We start from the raw sequence: 18,939 nt of genomic DNA, 5'->3' as shown, positions 1-18,939 counted from the left end.
ATCAGGGACGAGCGGTCGAAACCGCCCCTAATGTTTTCCTGACCAATGGCAAGAGCGTCTGTTCTGGCTTCATATTACAGTGCATTCAATAACTACAGATGTAAGGTTGCGTTTTTTCCTCCCAAGAAACTTGGACGCATTTTTGTACTTTACGTTTATTAAATATATACTATCCAGTTATGCAGATTGAACAGCCTTCACAGTCAATGAATACAGAAAACCAAAAAAAGACAATTTTCAAACATGCTGATTTGTTTTTATAGACAGATCATCATACTTTTAATATACAGTGATTAGAGTTGTTAAATAAACGGGTTATCGTTTACGTTCATAGTATGTAGTGTTCATTTTAGGACTTTGACACGAGACAACAATATTTCAGCTTTTAGCACCCAACGTCAACACAATCCTAGCCTTTAATCAAATGAAGGTTTAAAAAAAAAAAGAAGTGTGATCTCAGTCCAGCTTTAACAGGGTTCAGTCTGAGGTCACTGGCTTTATATTAATTTAACTTCACTGAAATGGATACTCCATCAGTTATATGAAATATAACTGCAAATATAAGCATTAGTATTGTCCACCAGCTGAGTTCAGTTTCAGTTATGTGCAAACTTGTTTGCCTATTCAAGTAAAAACACCCACGCTAACCCCTTTCACAGATGACCTCAATGACACTTTGCTCCATTGGAGATGGGTCCAGGCAACGATGGGCAGCACTACACACAATCTCATCCAAAAGAAAGTGCACTAGGTTCTCATCAGACACAAACCGCCACAGGTACATCTGCAAATAGTGGCAGTCCACCTGGATTTGCTGCAGTCCATATCTGCCAAACGTACGGAGACGAACACATTCCAGGAATGTCTTCAGACTTATCTTAATGATGCCAGTTAGCACCGAGACCTAGGACAAGATAGAAAACTGGTCATACAGTCTGAAAAAACATAAATAATAAAATCTGCATCGGTCAGTTAGTTAAATGATAGTAACAACAGTTAGCTAACAGCGTTTTGCTTTCTACCTTGTTGAACTCCACTGGGCTAAAGATATCGATCCTCTCAGAAAACAGCTTGTGAATGTTACTGAGCAAGTTCGTGTCCATTGGAGCACTGGAACAAAAACATAAACAATTATAAACAGAATCCTCTGTGTGGCTGTGTATATTCCATTATACCTTTACAGAACTCAGGAATGTGATCAGCTAAAGAAAACAAGAAGGAAAACATGCTATATAATAGTATATTTATAATAATGATAACAACAAATAATAATCAAAATATTATTTGTGTATTATGAAATCAATAAATATATGATTATTGCAACAATAAACTGTTAAAATATTTAATAATAATAATAATAATAATAATAATATATTCATATAATAAGTATATTCATTATTAATTAAATGTTTTTAACAGTAAAACTGTATTTTATATGTCATATTTAGACTGAAAAATGCAGGGAGGCCCTAAAACTTGTCTTTTGTTAATAACAGATTTATAAACGATTCTCATTACAAATTTGGGGGAAATGGTTGGCGCAGCTCACATTTTCCAATGCACATTATAAGAAATTCTCATTTCAAATTTGTGAAGTGATTGTGCACCTCGGAGTGTAGCTTGGTGCGTAGCGGATCTGCTGTCTTGAGCTGCTGTACACAGAGAAGGTGCGTTTGCTGGAGTCACTGCTGTGGGCTTTCCTTACTCCTTCCTCATAAAGCAGTCCCACCTAGTTAACGCATACGGAGGCAAAAACATTACAACTGCCTTATACAATGGTTAAGAATTGATATGAATCTTTTTTTTTGCATGGATTCAAATGGTCTGTTACATATCTTGAATCTTTTTTGTATATGAAATATGAACAAATGTTGCTGCATCACCTGTACATCAATAGAGGTGGTATCTTCCACCACCCTCTTCATTACAGCCCGGACATTTCTAGGTTCAATGGTGTTCACCCAGTCTCTTGTTTCCACGCTCTTCCTCAACATCTGACTGATGATTAATCCCTGAACCTGGAGCCAAACAAAACCTGCTTAACAAATGTTGTCCAACAGCAATCTTATCCCAGAATACAAGACTCTGAAGAGCTGAATCTTTTCTCATAGTTACCTTCACATAGTGGTTCAGTAATTTCTGAGCCGCTTCTCTGGCCTCTGCACAAAGGGCTGTAACTGGAGTGACTGGAGTGTGGTGCTGTTTAGAGAGGAAAGGTCAGTATGAATAATGTATTTAGAGTTTGTTTTTAACAAATATAATGGATATGGAATACCTGTACAAGAAACTGTTCATCTGTGAGTGTGAGGATGTAGGAGATGGTGGAGGTCTCATAGTCCAGACAGAGACGAGAGAGCAACAGAAGCAGAGCAGGAGGGGTGGATCCTCCTCTGTCACCCGCGCTCTCACAGTACTGACGAGACGACTGGCAAATGAACTTAATAAAGCTCACCACCAGGCCCTCACGCACACCTTGACTGCAAAACTCACCCTGAAAAAAAATACGAGACCGGTATTAGAAAAAAAAACGACAAAACGTGGGAACATATTTGGTCATTTTAGATTGAAAAATGTTCTGTTTTGAATTTTAAATTGTTTTTTTCCCCATTTCAATACAATGGTATAAAACTTGGTAATGTTTGTGAACACACACACAAAAAAAAACAAGGACACATGGTACCAAAAAAAGATAACCTCACCATAGTAAATGAACAGGGCAATACAGAAAATATGAAAGTACAGAGCAATTTTTGGTGGTTCATGCCTTTGCTCCATTTTTAACTCAAACACTGTATTAATTGAAAATGTTCTTCTAATTTAAAAATCATTTTAAATTAAATTACATTTGTTTAATTCAAAAAATGGTGAATAATTTATAGACGAAAATTCTCTAGTATCATGAAATACCCCTTAATACAAAAATACTAAATATTAAAAAAAAATATTATTGAAACAAAATATAATACATTCATTTCATTAATAAAAAAATGTTACAATTATTGTCTTTGGTCTGTTTTAACTGTTGAGGATCAGAAGTGTGACCCCTAAGTGAGGAATACCAGGGTTACTGTAACTAAAAGGTCCTATACTTGGTACTTACATATAAAACTTACATTTGTACACTTTATTCTATACCTTGAAATAAGGCTTGTTGGAGAATGTGATGTCCTTTGCTGTGAAGAGATGCACTGACGCTAATACAGACTTTAACTGATTCAGAATAAAGTTTGATAAGGACGCCAGCAGTTCTGGCAGACTAGGTGTGGCATCTTTACTTGAAGCTCCGCCTCCTGATGCACTGGCCCCTCCCACTGCTAGACGAGGCGCAGCCAAAGCCTGTCTTACATCAGTAAGGCTGTCATGGTAGAAGGTTTGTAAGGCGGACAGGTACTGTTTGATTCTCTCTCTTGCTGCCTGCACCACAATCTCAGTTCCGTGGCTAGGCACTGCCGACCCCGGAAGTAGTTTGGATATGGCCTGTAATCTGCGATGGAAGCGATCCAGGGCTCTCACTAACAGAGAGTTATCACTCACTCCCTTCTCTTCCTGTATCCTCCTCTCCACTAGAGAGAAGTATCTAGCAGCCAGGGTGTCCACAAACACATGTAGCTTGCCATTAGCCATCTCTGGGATGTTCTTTGAAGCTAACTCGCCTTCCTGTGGACGGTTGATGAACAATTCTTGATAAGAGGCAATGACTAAACAGAGACTGCTGACAAACTCGTTACACCCGCGATCTATGAACTCAAGGATGTCTGTTCCGGCAGTAGGAGAGAGGAACGGATTGATCACAGAGGAACTAGGAGATACAGGATTTGATCCAGGACTTGTTTTTTGGACCGAGCCTCCGCCGGTATCAGTAACGGCAGAGTCTTTAAGCTCCGCCTCCAGTCCCTGGAGATCCGCCTCCAACCTAGACTGGGCGTGGCTGAGGAATTTGTCACAGAGCTCCTCCGCTGGCTCGTCTAACTGCAGAAGAAGCTCAACACATTCAGAAAGGTCTTTAGCACTTGAACCTCCATCCCTGCAAGCAAATATGAATTAATAAAGAACGTGAGATTTGATTTTATGGGGGGCATTTTGAATATATTTGACTCATATCAATGATTTAATTAGCAGTTAAACCAAATATAAAATCAAATGTTTAGATGCTTTTTTAAACTAATAGAAATATGCCATGACATCCGAGAAAGCACAGACCTGAATTTCTGCCGCAGCTGTTGAGCGAGCTGCTCCATAATGACATGGCAGTCATCTTGGATGCCCCTGAAAGAGGGCATATGACTATACTGCTGCAGTACACAGCGTGCCCTCCGGTGGGAGCTCACTGCCTGGGCATAGGCCTGCAGCTCCAGACACTTATTGAGCCTTGCTGGCAGCTCAAACAGGAACTGAAGCTTACGGAGGAGTGTGTGAACACCTGCACAGAAGATGAAAGATTCATGGCTTATGTAGAGGCAGAAATCGATTTAAACTTAAAATCAGATGTATTTGAAAATACCAAATGTGGTTTGAAGTCATAATGGTTGTTATACTACCAAAACAAGCCTGTGAGATGAATTAGTCCTTTATTATTACTGTGATCCATTTATATCACATTAATATTCATACCTGATAGCTTAGTGATCTGTGCATGCTGGTCCTGCAACGTCCCACTAATGCGTGCACTGAACTCTGTGATGGAGGCCATGTTCGCAGACAAACAGTCCATTTCATCTTCCATCTTCTTGAAATCATTCTTCATTTTTCTGATTGTGTCTGTGCAGAGACAAATACACTTTGAATATAACCAGGGAAGGGTTATGAAACCAGCATGATGTAAAGCTGTGATTAATGTCTAAACAAAACAAAAGTCAGTATGACATGAATTACGGTGATATTTTCTTGCCTTGTGTAAAGTATATCAGATTGAGATGGCTTCTCGAACAAAAAAAAAAACATAAGGCTGGACCTGATTTTGCCCAGTGGGAATTGATTTGATTGTTGAATCGTTGTGTGTTTGCTAACTGCTGCAATTTCATGTGAGTGACAGAAAACCATTATAAAAAGCCTATTAATGATTTAGCACACTGCATTCATATTCGTGGCTCATCTGCTTGCTTATAGGTGTATACTGAATTTGATATCGCCATCTTTTAATATCGCCATCTTAGTTTATTAGGACACAAAAATAAGAAGAGCCATTTATGAGTTCATGATGACTTCAATAGTAAAATCTATTCACTAACCTGTGGCTGAGATGAACTTATTGTAGTTTTCATAAACCAGGGTTTGCATGTCACTGTCCAGAGACCTGATCTGTTTCACCATGCAGCTCTCATGATCCATCAGCTCACCCAGAGAACACTCTTTCCTCAACTGAAACACAAACGAGGCATTTCAAAGACAAGCCGAAGTACATTTTAGCATTCTAACATAAAACACAGTCACATACAGGTATTTCTGGAGGATAATTTATATGTGGAATAAAATGCAGAATAACGTCACAAAGTGACAGCATACTCTTTGTCACACTGCTAACAGATGTGAACACATTATTCATCACACTACCTTATTTAAATAAACCTCTGGGTCGAAATGCGGTCCGTTGATATCACACGGATCCAGAGATTCGGCTTGATCTGCGGCTTTTCCTTCCTCGTTCAGGCCGTAGTAGAGCTTCAGCATACTGTGAATCCGTCGCCGCCCGTTCGGGTCCGAATCCGGTGGGGTTGTAGCTGAACTCATTTCCACTACAGTTCAACTATAGCCTAATGTCAGAGCGAGAAGGACTTTATTTCATGAATGAATGACAGATGTCAACAAAACTTCTGTCGCAAGAGCTATTGTTGTTTGTTGATGGTGCTGCTGCTTTGATCCACAATGGCGCTACTGTAGACAATATTTCAAAATAAGAGCCGGCTCCGAATTATACTGTACGACGTATTTAATGGAAAAATACTATTTTATATAATAACCACAAACATGTAAATAATTTAACTTGGACAAAATAGCTATTGTGGAGAGAAGACAATAAAATAAACGCTAAATGCTTAAAAATCAAAACAATTTAATGCTTTTTACTATTTCCACGCATGAAAATATACACAATATTTAGTTTGTTACATTTATTTCATTCCTTCTTTTTCTCCTCATGATGTAATTTTGTTAAACACATCAAAGACGTTATTGCAAGCATAGTTCGTTTAAATAAAACACCAATAAAAAAAATCCATTATACAGAAAAGTATTTACTGATTGGTATGACAGAAGTTAGTACAAAGCGGGAATAAAAATGCATATAAATGGTTTCAGTTAATTTTACAGTCACAAAATTTTGGTAGTGAAATTTGTGTATAAAACCTCACAAACAACAAAAGACAGTGTAGATATAATTTCAAGGGACATATGACAGCAAAACTATAGCAACAGATTTAATGTGAATGTAAAAAAGGCACTTTAAATTAGTATTGACAGATTCAATATTTCTATAACAGATGTGACTATCTACAGCACAGTTAGTAGGTACATACGTGGTTGACAGATGTTCAGATTGAAATATAAATATTGGATTAGCTTTAAAATTGAAAATATAATATGGAACAACGGTACAGAAAATCTGGAAACAAGCATTTTAGGATTAACATCTTGATGACGAGAGTTTTGCATAAACACAGAAATGCAGTGGGTGTACAGATCAGCTTGTGATGCAAAAAAAATCTAAGTTTTCATTTTTCACTTTTAAATGTGATTGAGTAAGTAGGTATAGAAACGTTCACAGAAACACACACCACAAAATCAATTTAAGACAACAGATGTCATGCATTGATAAATAAAGAATCATGTTTGGTAACTAAATACCTGTTAATGTAGGGCTTGACGTTAAGATTTGACAGGTACTTGAATGTTTAAGAACAATTAAATCACTTGCTAAAAAACAGAAATTCATTCATTTAGTAATTCTTCACAATTCAGACAATCAGTAAAAGTCTCAAATTGTTTGTAAAGATGCCACAGGGTGAATAACTGGACATTAAGCATCAGAGGTTATGATCAAATAAACAATGACAGCTGACAATTAGCATGACAATTAGATTGTTACCAGATTGAACAACTTCCTTTGACATGTTTTTGTAACTGTCCTGGACAAACATTAATGTAGAGCCCTGTGCTGCTACAACTTTTGCAATAAATCATATGCATTTCATATAGTTAGGTACATTCAAGCTCTAAAAGGCTGGAAATGCAGTACAATGCTTAGGGTTTCACACGTTGTAAAAGCATCACTAGATCGAAATACAAATAGCAGACACATCATCACCGACTGATTACCAAGCACCTACACAATTTTGTATTAAAGTTCTCTCTGCTTTACAAATGCAGATTATGCTCACATGTGACCTGGATTGTTTTCAGCAGTGCATTACATGCACACCATCAGAAAGACATGATTCTCCAGAGCAATAAGGTAGTGGGACCACTACTATAACGAACAGCACTCAACGTGTAGAGTCATGATTTATGTTTGGTCACAACTGAACACACACACAAAAAAATTAATTTGAACAACCATCTTGTTACAAAGCAGAAGTCTCTATATGCAAACAAGCCCTGTAGTAAACAGATGGCAAAAAAACAATGCACTCATTCAGTACACAAGTAGAATGTCATAATCTCAGTCTATGCTTTCTTTGCAATGCTTTTCTACAGACTGCAGCCCTGGTTTTGTGTATAGGAGCAGTCGTCCTATACTAGAGGCATTGACTGTTTGCTTTGGTGCAGCAGGTCTAGTTTTAGGAGTATTAGTGGCATTGATTACAGTGCTGGACTACTGTGCTCTTGATTTACAGCCACTGGGATGTAGTTTGGTTTGATGGTTGCATAGTAGAATCTACATTCAGAAAAGTGACCTAAACAGAGCTTTCAGATCGTGTCTCATAGTCCTGCACTTGCACCAAAATATCTTTAAGTTAGTTAAACAGAACAGCATTATTGAAGCAAATTTCACATTAATTTAACGGCCAAAATAGAAAGCTTTAACCTGTGACATAATACACAAATTATCTATAAATACTGGCTTAGCTCTTCAGTCTGTGATCTTGGTCCGATCTGTCCATTCAGAGGGTTTTGCACTGTCTCTCTGAGGATCTAAATAGACAGATGTAGTTTTGGTCACCAGGCAGAAGAGGGCAGCGTTGAAGCCGGGGGTCACCCTTGCTCCAAACTTTCAGTCACCTGAACAGCCGAGTAAGTGGGAGGCTGCGCCTGTCGCGTGAAGAAAGAAGCAGCTCTTTTGGGCTTCAGACGTTTAATCTCTTTGCCTGAAACAATGCAGGTAAATTCAAATTAGCTTTGTTCCAGTTTAATATTTCTCTATTGTACATAATAAAAGTTAATGGGCAGAACAACTGAACACCAAGTGCATCCATCGCACCAATGCAATTTTAGTCTCTTACCGTCATCAACATAGCTGATGGTGTTGAGTGAATGGACTCGGCTACAGACCACGCTGCTCTGTCTGCGCAGTTTCCCCTGTCGTCGCTCTCGGGTTTTCTCATTGGTTTCCTGACCTGTAGGTTCTTGAGAAGGTGTGACCTCACCATCAGTACCTGTGGCAGCTGACTCTCCGACAGAACGTAACTCCACGCAAAACTCAATAAGACCACTCATTAGCTCGGCCTAGAGGACAAAACAAAGTGTACTGTTATGCATATGTAATATAAGTATACATAAGTAAATATGTAATACATAAGTATATCATGAAAATTTATACATGCATTATTCATACATAAAACCGTTCTAAAGTTTAGGTCTCTTTTGACCAATTTAATGTATCCTTATATGAAAATATTAATTTGTTTGATTAAATACATTTATGAAAAATAATTAACTTGATAATATTAATATTGATCATTTTATTGCATTTGAATATTTAATTACTATAATACATTTTAAATATATTCTTGCTTCCACTGTCAAACATAACAACATAAGTCGTCGTGTGCTCACCTGTTTTGAATAAATCTTTAATAATTTATTGACAGGCACGCCAGCCTCTTCCCCATCAAACTCCAGCCAGAGGATATGCGAGTCTCCCTCTGTCTCTGGGTAGCTGTGATCCCAGGAAAGCTCACTGAACTTAAGACCCAGAAGGACATGTTTCTCTTTCACATCCATAACATATACTCCTTCCAGACTGATGCCCACACTCACAGCCTTACGGCCACCTCTGTGAAGGAGGCCCTGTGCTGGCTTGTCTATCTCACCCATGAAGAAAGCACATCTGCAAAAATACACACATGTAAGGCCCAGATACTTCATATTCGAACAACTTTCCACTTGCAGTGATCGTACCCATAGTAAGGCAGAGTGTGGCAGCTCCCGAGGTACTGGTGCAGCAGAGCGATGGGCTCCTGATTGGAGCCAGTGGCAGCAGAGGAGCAGACGGAACGATACTCCTTTACAAGATTTTGCTCCATCTCTGCATTCCTCCCTCCTCTCCCCCTCAGTGTGGACAGAAAACCTCCTCCTCCTAATGCAGCGTGGGCCGGTAGGAATGAGGACAGCTTCTTCTCTCTGGAATAATATTACAGGTAGAAACAGAAATTAATTTACAGCAAATTAGCCAATAACAAATTATATTGTAAAAGTCAACTAATTAATTCTAGGACAGGATTTCCAAACTAGGAGGTTGATGAAAAGCTAACAATTACAATTTTAATGTTTTTTTCCTCTATTATAAGTTGCTTTGAATAAAAGCATCTAGTAAATGCATAAATGCAAATGCAGTAAATTACGCATAATTAAAGCAGATAATCCTAAATCAAACCCTAATTCTACATTACTCGGAACTTATTTGTGTCAATACCTCAAAATGAAGTGTAACTAAACATTGAAAATAATAAAAGAAACATGTGAAACCTCATCTTTACATTAACCATTTGATCAGTGATGTAGGAGCAGAGAAGGTCACCTGACTGCCGCTGTTAGAGCGTGGTCATCAAGCCCAGTCCCCAGCTCAATGGCACAGGACAAAGCTCCCAGTTTCAGCCAGTGTTCAGGGTCACAGGGGTAACGACCCTCTAAAATATTCATCTTGGCCTCATCATAAAGTAGCCTCAACACTCCTTCATCTTCAATCTGATATTACAAAATAAAAATGTTACACAACATAACAAATTCACATCATGAATCACAAAATCAATTTTAAAATTAATTAATTTAATATATCATTAATTCAATTTATTTTAAATTTTTTTTATTTATTTTTTAGTTAATTCAATTTTTGTTGTAAAAAATCTTGAAAACCACAGTCTTATAGGGTAATGGCAGTTTATGGTGAAGCCTGGTGCACACTGTACGTCTGAGGTAAACGTCTGGAATTGTAAAAGATTGTGCTTGTCTATATGATTGATATGTAACATAAATCTCTTTGGGACGTTTATGTTATGATCACTCAGAATAAGCAGTCCACTGGCCAGCCTCATAACTCCAGACACAAATACTCATGCAATCAAGTCCAAAGTCTTTGATAAGATGTACAGTATAGTGTTGCACAGTCTGACATACAAGGCATTTGACATTGTACATGTGCCTTGGCTTTTATGCATGATCTCTCTGGGGTCATATTGCATAATCTGACAAGCAAACCTCTTAGTAGACCAAGAAAAACGCAAAGTGTGCACTGGGCTTGAAGGAATAGTTCACCTAAATGTGACATCATATACCCAAACTCATGTTGTTCCAAACATGTGTGACTTACTTTCTTCTGTGTAAAAAAAATAAAAAAAATTCAGTGTCCATATAATGTTAGTGTGTGCATTTGATGATATTAACTTTAATTATGTGGACTTAGGACAATGGAAAATTATTTATTCTTTAAAATATCTTTTTTTGTTGTGCAGTTGATTGTGTTGGACCCCACTGACCTCCGAAAAGAAATAAAGTCATACATAAGTTTGGAAATACATGACGGTGAGTAAATAAGAGAATTTTCAATACCTGAAGTTCTTTTGACCTGGAATAAAAAACATTTCTTTTGAACAGAAGACACGGCTCATCTGAAAAATACAGAAATTTGTTATTGATAATCACCTAAACTTTCAAGTGAAGCAAAACGTATGAAAATTAAACACACAAGCATACCTTGAGAAATGTCTTCTGCGGGGGCCTCAGTAAAGCGGTACAGCAGGTCCTGCCACTGACGACACAGCTTGTAGGGCAAATGTTTCGGCTTCAACTGCAGGTCTGTTCAAACACATCACAACAAAATGAGGCTAAAGGTGGGAAACAATAAGGACTCCATAAAAAAAAAAAAACGCTAGAGTGGATTTTTTTCTATTAATCAATAAGACTGTATGTCTAACTAAGGTTGGAACAGAACACACAACTCTTGACCAATTATATTGCCCTGATTTTCAGTCAGGATGAGCTGGCAGTAGTAGTCGGATGTCAGTACAAGTCTGCAGATTTTGGGCAGTAAGAGTTGACAGATTACACAGTTTTTTTTTTTTTTTTTTTAAAGTATATTGCTTTCATTTGTCATGCGCCTCATAGAAATTAGCTGCATGTTTCTGTGCGAGTTTGTTGTGTTTGGAACTATTTGAAATCTGGTAGCGTGTGATCCTCAGTTGTTAAGTATGTGATGCACAGTTTTTCTTCGTAGCTATTACAGATTTGGCAAGTATATGATGCCTAGTGTTTTAAAATCTGTACTCTGTACCGATAATAACAGTCATGTAATGCATTCCAGACTTTAATAAGTAAAAAGCTGCCCTTGTTTATAAAGACATCAAATAATCCACAAATGCCAGCGGGTGGCATTCACGCCCTGAGGACTTCCTGATGTACCCTCCCAACACTTCACTTGCAAATCAGCCACAGAGATTGTAAATGCCATCATTGTGCTTGCCCTTCTTCATATCCTAATATTAAATTCTGTATCAGTCTGACATCTGAGCACAAAATAACGATCATTACCAAGCAAAGGAGAGCAGAACCAGAAAGCGAACACATCTACGGCAGAGTTGGGAATGTTGAGGGCTTCTCGGACATTGCGGCCGAGCTCCTGCGCATTCATACAGCCGAGACCCTCCAAAGTCAAGTGCACTGCACTGTCGCTCGCCAAGTACACCAACAGATCCTGAGCTGGAGAAACACAAGAGGGACAAATGATCATGTGAGGTCAACAGTGATCAGATCACGACCTCCAGTCCAGTGACATCAGATCCAGAGAGGAACAGAGAACCGACCTCTGGTGACCGAGGAAGCCACACTTCCTCGCTGGGAATGAGAGGGCTCTGATGGATCAGGGGGGAAGTCGCCATCATCTCCCTCCATCTAATCCAGAAACAAACACAAGTACTGAGTAGGAAACACAACGCATTTTTATTTAAGAGACTTCTGCTAATTGTTAGTGGTATATTCTGTACAAACTAAGTATAAACAGATGAAAACCTCATCATTTGGATAGTAGTTTTCAAAGCAAAATTATCCGTCATACGCATAAACAAGTTTAAATAAATACCGAAGGCTAACGCAGCAACTTTTAAGTTCCTTAAGTATTATATGATTTACAGTTTGCTTTCGCTATTTGTACCCTAAACATCAGCTGGTTTAATATACTTTATTAAAATACGGTAATATGATCAAAAAAGTAGTGAATCAAAAGAGAAAAGGAAATACAGCTGACGTCCCTGTTTTGACTGGCTAACGTTAGCTAACTTAGCTACTCCAGTAACTGACTGGACATCAAACTACAGCAACATACCGAGACACTGTCCTTCGTTTCAGAAGCTTCTTTCTCGATCAAAATAGACTGAACGCATCAATATTTGGTGGGATTAAGTTACATAAAAAGCTGAGCGTATGACGGCAGCAGCAGCGCAGCTGGATAATGTTCTTAAAACAGCGCCCACCAGTGTACTTGGTGAAATCAGCAACAACCTGGAAGAAGCGTCATGACTGTAGGAGCGTCGTACTGGAACTCGCCAAAAGAGGGCGCACTACTGCCCAAAATGCACTTTTTGCAATTGACACTAGGAAATGTAGTAAATGTATCATCAAAAACACATAAATGAACTTGAATGATTTATAGTATCGATGTATTTGCTTTTAATAAATATAAAAAATTCAAAACAAATAAAAATTCAAAACAAAAATGCTTTACACCTAAAACGTTTGTATAAAGATTCTATTCTAAATTACGAGGCGGTCATTCATATATGACTTATACTGAATAAAATAACAATTTTATCTCCGCGATAAGGGTTAAACCGATGAATTCAGAATCATGTGGCACATTTGGTCTCTGCTGATTCATAAATCAAATGGGCTTCAAACTAGAAGACTCTTCTCCTCTCTAGGTTTTAATTGTTTCTGTGCGGCGCCAATGCCAAGTCTGCGGTCCACGTGATTCATTCCCATCATTGCCATGAGTTAATGCCATCTGCTGCTGCTGCATTGGGTTGCATAAACTAAATAATAAAGATGTTTTTTAAGTTATTTGAATGGTCACTACATATAGCCATAGTTGCATTTTGAATTTTAATTAATACATTGTTATTCCAATCCATTACAAGTTGTTTTTTGCTTTTTTACTATGGTGTTTTGGGTAAAATATTAAGTCTATTAGGGGAATAAGGGAATCTACAATGGTTTTGTTTAGGACACTATACCACTACATAAAAAAAAAGAGCATAGTCTTTATTGAACCAACAGTTTCACACTGATCTGCCCATGGTAATGAGGGAATTCAGTCGCTAATCATAGTGGACAGTGATCTATAATATGTGTTCCAGGAAGCTAAAAGAAACATTTCCACCCTCCTAAAATCCTAAACTCAAGGCCTACCCTACTACCTCAACAGAAATAATTTCTTTTTTTTTTCTGGAAGAACAAATAAAATGGCAAAACATGAACAGATCAAGATAGTATTTTATTTAATAGTGATATATAGATTAACAGGGTTGTTCATGTCAATCATACTGAACAAGTGAGTTCTAGTGTTCTTGCTACTCAAAAAAAAAAAAAAAAGAACCCACACTTCATCACAACAGTTATTGTAGTTATTCACTTTGGTGAAACTGCTCTTATAATTTTTTCTTTTTTCTCACTGTGACAACTTTGGGCAATTTTTTTATGTGATTCAGCAGTGCACTTGACTGACAGAAGTCTCTACCACATGAACGGCAAATGTATGACTTCAAACCTGTATGAATTCTCTCATGCTTTTTCCTAGATCCTGAATGCGAGAAACTCTTTCCGCAGTGTGAACACTTGTAAGGTTTCTCTCCAGTGTGAAGTTTTTGGTGGTCTTTTAAGTGGCTGGCTAAATTAAAGGAGCTCCCACACTCAGAGCACACATGTGCTCTCACATTGGCATGCAATATCTGGTGCTCTCTGAAATGGTCCATGCGTGAATAACTCTGTCCGCAAATGGAGCACAAGTATGGCTTATCATTTGTATGGATTCTCAGGTGTCTCTTCAGGTGAGCAGCAAACATAAATTTTTTGCCGCACTGATCGCAGTCATGCACTCTTTCTCCAGAGTGAGAGAGCCGGTGATCTCTGAGATTTCTTGGATCTGCGAAACTCTTGTCACACAGATGACATTCGAAAGGCTTCTCTCCAGAGTGAATCCTAAAATGAATCCTAAGGTTTCCTTTTTGTGTAAAGCTCTTTCCACACTGAGGACAGGGGAACATTTTTTGGTCTCCAGTTTTGTTGTTTTCAGGCTGTGAGCAACTGGACTTTGGTTCTGTTATCAAAAAATGATCACATCATTTGTTAATTGTCTTTAAATGAATTCAAATATTAAATAAAATAAAGTGGAAGGCTTTTCTGGAATCTCTGCCATTCTCAAATACATAACTTCCATACATTGTGTAGTATTTATTATGTTACATATTTGCTTTTATTATGCTCTATGACCACTTAAGCTTTGCTAACTTAATGTAAGACGTTAGAGAATATCATGAATGAACACCAACCTTGCTCTTCAATATCTTTATTTTTCCTTCTTCGTGGTTCTAGATCACTTCTGCACCCACTTTCCATTCTTGTAATACGCACTGTTGTCTCTGTTGACTGTTGATTTGTTCTGATGTAGAATGGTAGTATTGATCATGGCTTTTAATAGTGAATTGAGAATTGAAAGTGGGAGTGGCTTGAATCGCTATCGCAAGGTGTGAATTGGAGATATTCGAGAAATGTTGTGTAAATTGTTCTTTAGACCATTTTCACATAAATATTACAATCAGTTCAGTGCATTCATTTAAATAAGAATGGATGTTTACATAGCTGTAGGAATTATCAACAATGTGTGTGTGTATGTGTGTTGAGACAGGGACCATTTTGACCCAAACCAGCAGTTTAAGTTTACTTTTAAATAATCGATTAATTTTAAATGACTGAGTAGATAACATTTGTGCTAAATAATATTTTATATATATATATATATATATATATATATATATATATATATATATATATATATAAATATATATATATATATATATTTGCAATTATATTTTAAATAACTACAAATTGTATTTATATTTTAAAAAAAAATTTTTTTTACTTTTTTTAATTAAACTTTTTAAAAGAGCAACAAAATGAAAAATACATGGATGGTTATTGTCTTCTTAACACACCATACTTAATAAATAATCCTAGAATCTAGCTAGCAGTGTTTTCACAATAATAATCGCAGCCTCTGAAATACACGGTTCACTTGTTATCATTTGTCATTCAACAAATTTTGTGGAACATAAAAGTAGATATTTTTAAAAATATTTCAGGATCTGTTTATACAATTAGATCCAGTGATGTTTTTTAGGATCCCAATGATTTAAGATGAAAACATCTTCAAAATATTTTGCTTTCTGCAGGTTTAGTGCAACATGAAGTCACATCAATTATGGGTTTAATTTCCAGATAAACTACCCTTTTAAGCTCCCTTTATATGGGAAAATAAACACACACACAAAAATGAAAGTAGAAGCAAATGAATACACACAAAACAACATTATTTATTCTTACAGAACCACAGTGAAACTCCGCATGAGAATATTGGAGAGTCCCTGCTTTACCACGCTGAAGCCAGCAATGACCATTCAACCACCTGATCTTCTTGAAAGCATGAACAAGAAAAAGCACCGCTTAAGCGAGGTGTGAATCCCAGTTCATTGTTTAGGAATTTCCATATGATTGGGTCAATTGTGAAAGTTAACCAGCTATCAACACAGTGATCTGGACCATTTTCACCTTCATTTTTCAGGCAAGTACCTGAATCAGTGTGTGCCTGTGCTTTAATCTTATTTTCAAACACAACAAAAATATGGGAAGAGCCATGAATGTTTCTTTGTTAAACAACAGTAATGAGTTCAAACTTTATTGAGCACCATGTAGGTGACAGTCTGTCATTAATTTCTACATTGGCCACCTCTACACAATACTCATCAGTGTCCAGTCCTGCTCATCACTCTCCCTGAGAAAACACGACAGTGATCTAACAGCACCCGCTGCCTGACTGTTGCACCGGGGTGCTTTCGATTTTAAGATCAGGTTTCTCTGAACCCCCTGAAGTCCCTGGTCTCATGCGCTTCTTTATCTCCTCTGCCATGGTCATGAAGGCCTGCTCCACGTTCGTGGCATTTTTGGCACTCGTCTCAAGGAAAGGGATGCCAAGAGAGTCAGCGAACTCCTGAAAAAATGTATGGGAGAAAGAAGACCAATCTTTGTGTTTTCAGTTAATGTGTACAGTGTTTGGTGTAGAAATGACATAGCTTACCTCACCAATGGGTCCTCTGCAGTGAATGGGTGCCGTCAAAATGAGAGTTTGATAAAAACATCACAATAATCCACAAGTTATCTGACAAGACAACTTTTTCACTGGAGGAAGCATTATTATGGATTATGGACTAGTATTTTGCCAGATGCAATGATTTAAAAGTTAAAACATCCTGATGGAGTTTCACTTCAGACGAAATGAATGGACGGACTGGAGTCATGTGGATTACTTGTGGCTGTTTGGACTTACGGCACCCATTGACTGCAGAGGATCCACTGGACAGCAAGTGATATAATGTTAAAACTTCTCCAAATCTGTTCCAATGAAGAAACAAACTCATCTTCATCTTGGATGGCCTCAGGGGGATACGTTTTCATCAAATGCTAATTTTGTGTGAACTATTCCTTTAACTAGTTTAAAAAGGAAGCTCATTAGTTCCCCATCAACCAACCTTAGCTGTAGTGTAGTCCACAACTTTCTTTGTAGTGAGGTCACACTTGTTTCCTACAAGTAGTTTGTTGACATTCTCACTTGCATAGCGATCGATTTCTTTCAGCCACTGTTTCACGTTGTTGTAGGATTCCTGAAAAGACACCAGCATTAAACTTTTTAAGAATGTGTGCAGTTTCGATTACATTTGGGAAGCGAACCTTTATCTTAAACAGTAGCCATAAATGTTTTAAGTACAGATGTGATTTAAAAAAAAAAAAGGAGTCTCACAAACCTGATCCGTAACATCGTACACAACAATGATCCCATGAGCTCCTCTGTAGTAGCTGGATGTAATCGTGCGGAATCTCTCCTGCCCAGCGGTGTCCCACTGTAAACATGGATGTGACTCATTGAACTGAAGTTACACATTAAATGACACACTTAGGTTGAGTTCTAAAGTATACAAACTCACTATCTGAAGTTTAATAGTTTTTCCATCCAACTCAATAGTTCGAATCTTGAAATCCACTCCTATTGTGCTGATGAAACTCTCTGTGTAGGTGTCATCCTGGAAAAAGAATAATCAATCATATTTCAACCACACACGGTCAGAGATCATTCATATCAACAGATGCTGTTGCATACAAAAACAAACAAACAAAAAAACACTTACTGCAAAACGCAATAGAATGCAAGACTTTCCAACTCCAGAATCTCCAATCAGGAGGAGCTTGAATAAGTAGTCACTGTGGAAATATGCAAAAACAAATACAGTTTTAAAACAGTCCTGAGATGTTCATTTTATTATATTCTATAACTCATATAATACTAATATTACATGTTATATAATTATATATATATATTATTCTATTTATAATTATTTAATAATAATATTTTATTAAGATTTAAGTTCAATATATATACACAAATATATCTATCATACGTTTATTTACCGAGCAACTAGACTGCAACCATGTCAATTGCTTTAAGTAGCCTACCAACCGTAACACAATTCGTACTATTTGCTATTTAATTATTATATAAATTCATCATCATCTGCATAAGAAATTTGGTTAACCTGCCAACTAAAAGTAAAGGAAATTACGAAGCGGTCATAAATGTTCATAGTTCTCACGACTTACTATTCAGGGTTCATGATGTGACAGCAAAGGGATTGTTATTGTTTGTCCTGCGGGTAGATGCGCTCTGGGTCGCCTACTGTTCACCGGCTGAGCGCAAACTCTGAGCTAGTATTTAGCCTGGAATAGCAGCAATAAAAAGAGGATCTCCGAGATTTGATAAGCCTTTGTGGACGGTTTCCAGACCTCCTTGTAAAATCAACCCAATCAGACTTCACGCCTCTCCTGTCCTCTCTGGGTTTGCAAGCCGCGCAGGTGCGGCAGTGACGGATGATGATGCGCCGCTATTCTGATCCGCTTTCGCCGCCTAGTGGTGGGATACATGCATATGTAATTGTGTGCGTACATTGCCAGAATTCAGAACACATGTAAAGTAAACTGTAATGTACAGTTTGCTTGTGCTTTGTGAATAAAATGTTGATTTTGTAGATCAGCTGATATTTACATGGAGCAAACGTGTGTCTGTGTGGCCTTATATCAGGCCTCGAGATATAAAATGTGAAATAAATAAATAATATATATGCATATTTTTAAATTTACATTATAAGCTATGTGTGTGTGTGTTTACTCTCCTCCCATGTTTTAGGCAGAAAGAAA

At 37.5% G+C, this 18,939-nt stretch overlaps 4 protein-coding genes across 4 annotated transcripts; all 4 read right to left on the bottom strand.

Moving 5' to 3' along the window:
- Window positions 1-139: 139 nt before the first annotated feature.
- On the bottom strand, window positions 140-5,885 carry LOC109097965 (vacuolar protein sorting-associated protein 51 homolog). Its single transcript, XM_042765143.1, has 11 exons — window positions 5,551-5,885; window positions 5,229-5,358; window positions 4,612-4,758; window positions 4,201-4,420; window positions 3,136-4,024; window positions 2,276-2,491; window positions 2,116-2,199; window positions 1,884-2,018; window positions 1,608-1,729; window positions 1,023-1,110; window positions 140-904 (listed from the first exon to the last, which is right to left on the bottom strand). The coding sequence occupies exons 1-11, from the start codon at window positions 5,725-5,727 to the stop codon at window positions 644-646; spliced, it is 2,469 nt and encodes an 822-aa protein (XP_042621077.1). The 5' UTR covers window positions 5,728-5,885; the 3' UTR covers window positions 140-643.
- Window positions 5,886-6,029: 144 nt separating this feature from the next.
- On the bottom strand, window positions 6,030-12,915 carry LOC109097966 (FERM domain-containing protein 8). The gene is made up of 10 exons (XM_042765144.1): window positions 12,749-12,915; window positions 12,231-12,318; window positions 11,959-12,126; window positions 11,125-11,226; window positions 10,981-11,039; window positions 9,953-10,119; window positions 9,334-9,555; window positions 8,989-9,262; window positions 8,436-8,658; window positions 6,030-8,300 (listed from the first exon to the last, which is right to left on the bottom strand). Exons 2-10 carry the CDS (start codon window positions 12,316-12,318, stop codon window positions 8,188-8,190), a joined length of 1,416 nt encoding a protein of 471 aa, XP_042621078.1. The 5' UTR covers window positions 12,749-12,915; the 3' UTR covers window positions 6,030-8,187.
- A 659-nt stretch (window positions 12,916-13,574) lies between these two features.
- On the bottom strand, window positions 13,575-15,101 carry LOC122146521 (gastrula zinc finger protein XlCGF7.1). The gene is made up of 2 exons (XM_042765735.1): window positions 14,970-15,101; window positions 13,575-14,737 (listed from the first exon to the last, which is right to left on the bottom strand). Exons 1-2 carry the CDS (start codon window positions 15,034-15,036, stop codon window positions 14,070-14,072), a joined length of 735 nt encoding a protein of 244 aa, XP_042621669.1. The 5' UTR covers window positions 15,037-15,101; the 3' UTR covers window positions 13,575-14,069.
- Window positions 15,102-15,990: 889 nt separating this feature from the next.
- LOC109097633 (ras-related protein Rab-1A-like) lies at window positions 15,991-18,620 on the bottom strand. Its single transcript, XM_042765142.1, has 6 exons — window positions 18,346-18,620; window positions 17,877-17,949; window positions 17,676-17,771; window positions 17,496-17,591; window positions 17,223-17,354; window positions 15,991-16,684 (listed from the first exon to the last, which is right to left on the bottom strand). The coding sequence occupies exons 1-6, from the start codon at window positions 18,357-18,359 to the stop codon at window positions 16,490-16,492; spliced, it is 606 nt and encodes a 201-aa protein (XP_042621076.1). The 5' UTR covers window positions 18,360-18,620; the 3' UTR covers window positions 15,991-16,489.
- Between the last annotated feature and the right edge of the window lie 319 nt (window positions 18,621-18,939).

Source organism: Cyprinus carpio, chromosome A10, assembly GCF_018340385.1.
Source record: "Cyprinus carpio isolate SPL01 chromosome A10, ASM1834038v1, whole genome shotgun sequence".
Classification (NCBI taxonomy): Eukaryota; Metazoa; Chordata; class Actinopteri; order Cypriniformes; family Cyprinidae; genus Cyprinus; species Cyprinus carpio.
Note: the sequence above shows the minus strand (reverse complement) of the source record. Positions and strands in the feature narration are given on the sequence as shown.